General features: G+C 38.2%; 1 protein-coding gene across 1 annotated transcript; it reads right to left on the bottom strand.

The window, feature by feature from the left end:
* Positions 1–271: 271 nt before the first annotated feature.
* Positions 272–955, bottom strand: LOC145263022 (uncharacterized). Its single transcript, XM_080119855.1, has one exon. It carries the CDS (start codon positions 953–955, stop codon positions 272–274), a length of 684 nt encoding a protein of 227 aa, XP_079975981.1.
* Positions 956–6,219: the final 5,264 nt, after the last annotated feature.

Here is a 6,219-nt window from a genome sequence, read left to right as displayed (position 1 = left end):
AGAATTCGAAAAGGCCGAAAGGAGTTGTGATCACAGTCTTAGAAACATCCTCTGGGTGTACGGGAATCTGGTTGTACGCGCGAACAAGGTCGATTTTGGATAACACTGTTTTTCCATGAAGCGAGTTAGAAAAGTCTTGCAGATGCAGAATAGGGTAATTGTCCGGAGTAGTGCGACTGTTAAGTGTGCGGTAATCCCCATAAGGGCGCCATTCGCCGGCTGATTTTTTTGGCACCATGTGGAGTGGCGATGACCAGTTGTTATTAATGGGTCAATTAATGCCTAAATCCAATATGTGCTGAAATTCTTGTTTAGCCGCCCTTAAACGATCGGGTTTAAGTCTGCGCGGGTGTGCGCTCACAGGCGGTCCCCTTGTTTGGATATGATGAGTGACATCGTGTTTAACTTTGTCACCGTTAAACGTAGGACGAGTTAATTCCGGGAAACCTCGCAGCAAATCTGTATACGGATCCGTGGTGTCTTTACGTATAACTGGGCTGATCTCGGTCGACCCACTGATTATGCCTTGCACGGAACGTCCAGTGTTATTATCAATGAGTTTGCCGTGTTTGACATCTACAAGGATGCCGAAATGGTGAAGAAAATCCGCCCCTAAAATCGGAACGGGTTGCTTTGCGACGATGAAGACCCAACATAGTGCACGCTGTAATCCAAGATTTAATGTTATCGATGTCTCTCCGTAAGTAGGAATGGAGGAGTGATTCACTGCGTGTAGAAATAAGTTTGGTTGAGCATGATTCTCTTTCACAAACTTCTTAGGGATGATACTGACTTCCGCACCGGTATCAACGAGAAATCGTATACCAGTGGTTCTATCAGTCACATACAGGGTGCGACGAATGTTGTTCTTGCCAGGAGTGTCTGCCGTTCCTACTGCCTGGCCTGGGCGTTTCCTGAGAGACGTTTCTTCGTATATGAACATGGCTGGTGGCATCGGTAAGCTCTTTCACCGAAACACACATGGTACTTGCAGAGCCCACCGCTGTTCTGAGTGCTGCTAAATCGCCGGGGACGGACTCGCTCAGTGGGGTGCTTATGCATTTTTGGTTTGAGCTTGAGGCCACGTAACTGTTCACTCAGGTTGTGAATCATTTGAGCCTGTCGCTCTAGTTCCTCGCGTATATCCGTGGAGGGGTTTGCGACGTTAGGCAGGGCATCGTTAGAGCTGTGCGTGTGAACTGGGGCTATGGAAACGATCACGTCCATAATTTTGTCCGCTAGGTCCGCTAGCTCCTCAATGGTTGTGGAGTCATTTGAAGAGGCGAGTATCATTTGAATACTCGATGGCAGTCTATTGACGAAAAGTTGTTTAAGTATGTCCGACGGTAGTGAGTTCTCACCCATCAACAGCTTCATACGTCTGAGTAACTGAGACGGTTTCCGATCTCCGAGTTCTTCTTCTACGAGAAGTTGACGAAGGCGTTTCTGCTGTGAATCAGTTGTCCTACGAATCAATTCCGATTTGAACTAATCATAGCTGATCGATCCAGGGGGTGACATGATCAGGTCGCGAACCTCCGCCATTACTTCATGCGTTAATGCGGCCACCACGTGGTTGAATTTCGTCACATCGCTCAGGATCCTTTGCGTGTAGAACTGGGCCTCTACGTGTGCGAACCATAATGTTGGATCGTGCATCCAAAAAGGAGGAATCCTCAAAATAGCCTGAGTAGCCGTTGTTGAAGGAAGCACCTCACTGTCCATCGTGGGGAACGCATTGAAGAGAACGATGACCGCAGAAAATCTCCTTGAGATCCTTTACGCCTAGAAAAACCGATGTGCCGCTAAGGTCGACATGTACGTCATTCGGCGTGCACGTGGTTGCTGAGAAATTTCCCTTGTGTAATTACAGGTAATTCTTCCTTATTGATAATATCCACAATTCCTTGCGTGTTCTGCCAAAGTCTGATGAAAAAAAGGGGTCACCAGTGAAGCGAGGTGCTCGCTGGGCAAAACAACAAACAGCTCACTTAAAATTAATTTTTCAAAAACATTAATAAGAAAACAAATATTTAGAAAAATTAATTAAAAACAAATAATCAGACTTGGCTTGTTATAAGAGGTGTAAATTTATTTGCCCTGGTGTATCACACTTGTGTTTATTTTGAGTCCGAAAAAAAAGAAGAAGAAATCCTTCCCGACTGGTCAAATGTTTTTGGCATTAAGTTGGAAAGAAATGATAAATTAATTTTCTTTAGAAAAGCCGTTCGGGTAAGGAGCGGAGTGAATAGATAAGAAGAATGTTTTTCTTTTTTTTGTGTGGTTTTTTAGTGGGGTAGTTGTACCTCAGCTAATCTTTTATCTTATAGAACCGTCGATAAAAAACGACAAACTCCTTTTAACATTGAATCTTTGCAAGTCTTTATTCCACGAGATAATAGTGGTGGAGCTCGAAGTTCTTGAGTCAGGTCCACGTCGGACTGTCGGTGCTGGGCGAGGAGGAGAGAAAGGTGTGTCTTCGCTCGCGGCTCTGTGCTGACTGTTGGATGTCCCCTGCACTTTTTTTGGGGACAGTAGGATCAATGCGCCCTGCCTGTCGATTGGCCAGTCTATGGCCAAAGAACTTACAGGGAAGCATTGATCCGCCAGAGAGTATAGTTCATTAGGGGGGGTTGCTACAGTTTCACCATTGGAACCGGCACAGGGTGTGTCACGCATGAGCGACAGAGCATGGCAGTAACGCGTCTTACTTCTCTGGTGTTCACAAGCAAAAAGAGAGCGAGAGACTCCTCGAATTTAGCGCCACGGCTTTTTTTTGTCTTTTTTTGGAGCTCTCCGGAAACAGTGAATGTTCAATGTCACTGTCAGAATTAGTTCCGGTGTAGACGCTACAAGGTGGAAAGAAAGTAAAAATTTAGCAAAATTTAGAATGATATTTATTTTAAAAAATCTTTTTTTAAATGTTAATGCAGAAGAATAAACGACTCGAAGTTCGCATTAAACAATGTCATATAAAAAGTCATATTATAATTGTTTTTTTTCCATAAATAAATAAAATGTTGTTGCTCATTGTTTTGAATTTGTTTTTAGTATTATAAAATTATATTACTTTATGAAATATTTATTGGTTTCAATCTTTTTTTTTTTTGTTTTTTTTTTTAGAAAAATAATTTCTTATCTGACACTGCTGTAAGCTTTGAGTCGTCTATTCTTCTGCATCATCATGGTGTACACATACTCATCATAAAACGAATACTAAAAAAATGACGTAAATTAATACAGTATTTTTTTATTTTACGATTTTTAGCAATTAAGTATTTTTGCAGTGAGTGATCATCACTTACTTATAGAGAAATGGATAAACCTCAGTTTTTCTTCGTTATTGTAGTGAAATTCGAAAGTTGAAATATTGAATTTCAAGTGAAATCCATGCTATCTACTGAACTGTCCGGTACGAATTTAGGAAAACTGGTCCCCGGAAAACGCGTCTCCGGAAAACTCGACCCCTTTTGTTAGGTAGGAAAACTGGTCCCTTATTGAATAAATATCGATTGAAAACATTTTATGGCCGTTCTTCAAGAAGATATTATCTTTAAAAGAGAATACACATCCCATAATATATTTTTTTTTTAATATTTATACTTGTTTACTGTTGTTTTAAAAAAATTAAAATTAATTTTTCTAAGTTTTCGTTTTCTACCTAGCTTTGAAAGTTTTGGGCCCTTCAACTTATTTTAAAGAGTTTATTTAGTTTAAAAAAAAGAAAAAAAGTAATGTCGAGTGTTGTTACTTATGACCAAAAAATGTCGGACATAAGAGGATCACGTCTTAGAAGGATAATTGCTCAAAAATAGAAAATTAAAGAAAATATTAAGGTAGATATAGTTTTAAAACGACCCCCCCTCCAAAAGAAAATAAATTTGTATACTTTTAGGTAATAATGCACATCCCATAATATTTTTAAAAAAATATTTTTACATGTTTATTGTTTTAAAAAAATTAAATTGATTTTTCTAAGTTTTCGTTTTCTACCTAGCTTCGTAATTTTTTGGTGTTTAAATTTATTTTAAAGAGTTTATTTAGTTAAAAAGAAATAACAAGTAATGTCGCACTCGAAATTTTTAACAAAAAAATATCCGAAAATTAAAGAAAATACTGAGGTAGATATAATTTTAAAACGAGCCTCTCCCACCTCCAAAAGAAAATAAATTTGTATATTTTTAAGTACTGCACAAGTGCACAACTGCACAAGTACCCCCCCCCCCCGAAATGACTTTTAAACGATCCCCTCCCCTCCCCATGTTAAGAATGGCTTTCGAAATAATAATGCTATTATTTCAGCGCGGTACCAAAATTACATAAGACCGTGTTTTCTTTTTTGTTGTTTTGTAATAACAAAAGAATTATTTAGACTGAATTAATTCTTCTAAATAAAATAATTGCTTTCTTTATTTTTGTTTCGTAATGACACAAAAAGTGTTAAAACTTGAGTATTTTTCAATAAATATTTAGTTTCGTTTTTCGTATCTGTACTCCGTAATCAAGTTTATTTTTTTTAAGCAAGAGGTAAAAATATATTTTTTTAAATATTATGGGATTTGTATTCTCTTTTAAAGACAATATCTCCTTCAAGAACGGTAATAAAATGTGTTTTCAATCGACATTTATTCAATAAGGGACCAGTTTTCCTACCTAGCAAAAAGGGGTGATTTTTCAGGGTACAAGTTTTCCGGGTACGAGTTTTCCGGAGACGAGTTTTCCGGGCACCGTACGAGCAGAACCCTTTTTTTTTTTTAGTTTCGTTTATTTTTTCAATTTTTTCAGCAGATTATTATTGAATGTTTTTTTTTTTTTTTATTACATTTTCACCCCAAACAAGGCGCATTGCCACTTTGGTGTAGGGGGCTACTATCAGGGGCAAGATCAAAGTGTAGTATCTGTTCTTCAGATGATTGCTGCAGTGCTGCACTGCTGCAGTGCTGCACTTCTATTTCTTGTTCTCTTTCGGTGGAGGAGAAATCCTTCACGACTGAGACAATTTTTATTTTTGTACCTTTTCTCCACGTTAAAAAACGATCCTGGTGTCTAACTCTGTCCCGTGGGGAGGCATAGTAAATAGGTACTATCAGGGGCAGCAACTACTGGGGGGGGGCACTATGTTGGGATTTGGGCAGCAAGATGTCGGTTCACGTTGCACTTGAACTTCTGCATGTCAGTACAGTTAGGGAAGCAGGAACTTGGAATGAAATTCCAGAGTCTAGCGATTCTGGGGAAGAAACTACTGGAGTAGAAAGATCTTTTACATTTAGGGATCTCTACTGTGTGAGGGTGGTGTGATTTAGCTGCCTGTCAGGTTTGTCGAGTGTGTCTACGTCGTGGAGGCACAAGTGTCTGCAGTTCGTCAGAGTATTCACCATTAAAATACTTGTAGAACAGGCAGAGGAGAGAGATGCAACGTTTCGTCGATGGGACAGAGGCTGAAGCTGAAGCTTAGATGCCAGTTCAAGGCCTATCAGATTGGCGACTCTTTTTTTTAACCTTGTCTAGGAGCGAGAGAGTAGCAGCACCAGCCCAAATGTGACCACAATACTCCATACATGGGCGAATGGTGGCCTTCCGTGCTTATAGAGGTACATTAATCTGCCCGATTATATATATATTAATAGAGGTACATTAATCTGCCCGATTATATATGTATTATATATATATATATATATATATATATATATATATATATATATATATATATATATATATATAGGTATTTTTTGTTTAACCAAAATAATATATTTCCACTAAGATTTAAATAAAAATAATTAGTTCATTATATTCCGCGATCATTATTTGATAAATACTGAAAATTTCATTAAAATTGGTTAATTCCCTGATTTTTTATTAATTTTTAAATAAAAGAAGGGGCAAAATGTACATTTTGAGCATCGGCATTCGTTTTGCCCGTACCTAAGAATATTAATGATGAATCTTTTTATATGGGGGCACCCGGGCCCGGCACAACAATATCTTTTTGTAAAACATAAGTAGAAAAATAACAGTTTAGGGACAGCAGTTAGTCTAAAAAATATCTGGGTACTCATGCAGAGAGTGATCCGTGCTAAATAATAACGTTATTATTTAAAAAGCCATTCTTAACATGGGGGGGGTTACCTAATCTGTACTTTAACCTTACAATCGAATAAAAAAAACATATCATAAAACTTTAATTAAACGTGGAAATATGATTTAAAAAACAGTGCGGAT

The sequence above is a fragment of the Euprymna scolopes genome, chromosome 38 (genome assembly GCF_053919585.1).
Source record: "Euprymna scolopes isolate OS-2025 chromosome 38, ASM5391958v1, whole genome shotgun sequence".
Taxonomy (NCBI): Eukaryota; Metazoa; Mollusca; class Cephalopoda; order Sepiida; family Sepiolidae; genus Euprymna; species Euprymna scolopes.
Note: the sequence above shows the minus strand (reverse complement) of the source record. Positions and strands in the feature narration are given on the sequence as shown.

Bases quoted from the DNA above. Each gene is read 5' to 3' on its own strand.
- LOC145263022 (XM_080119855.1), bottom strand. From the start codon at position 955: ATGCCACCAGCCATGTTCATATACGAAGAAACGTCTCTCAGGAAACGC.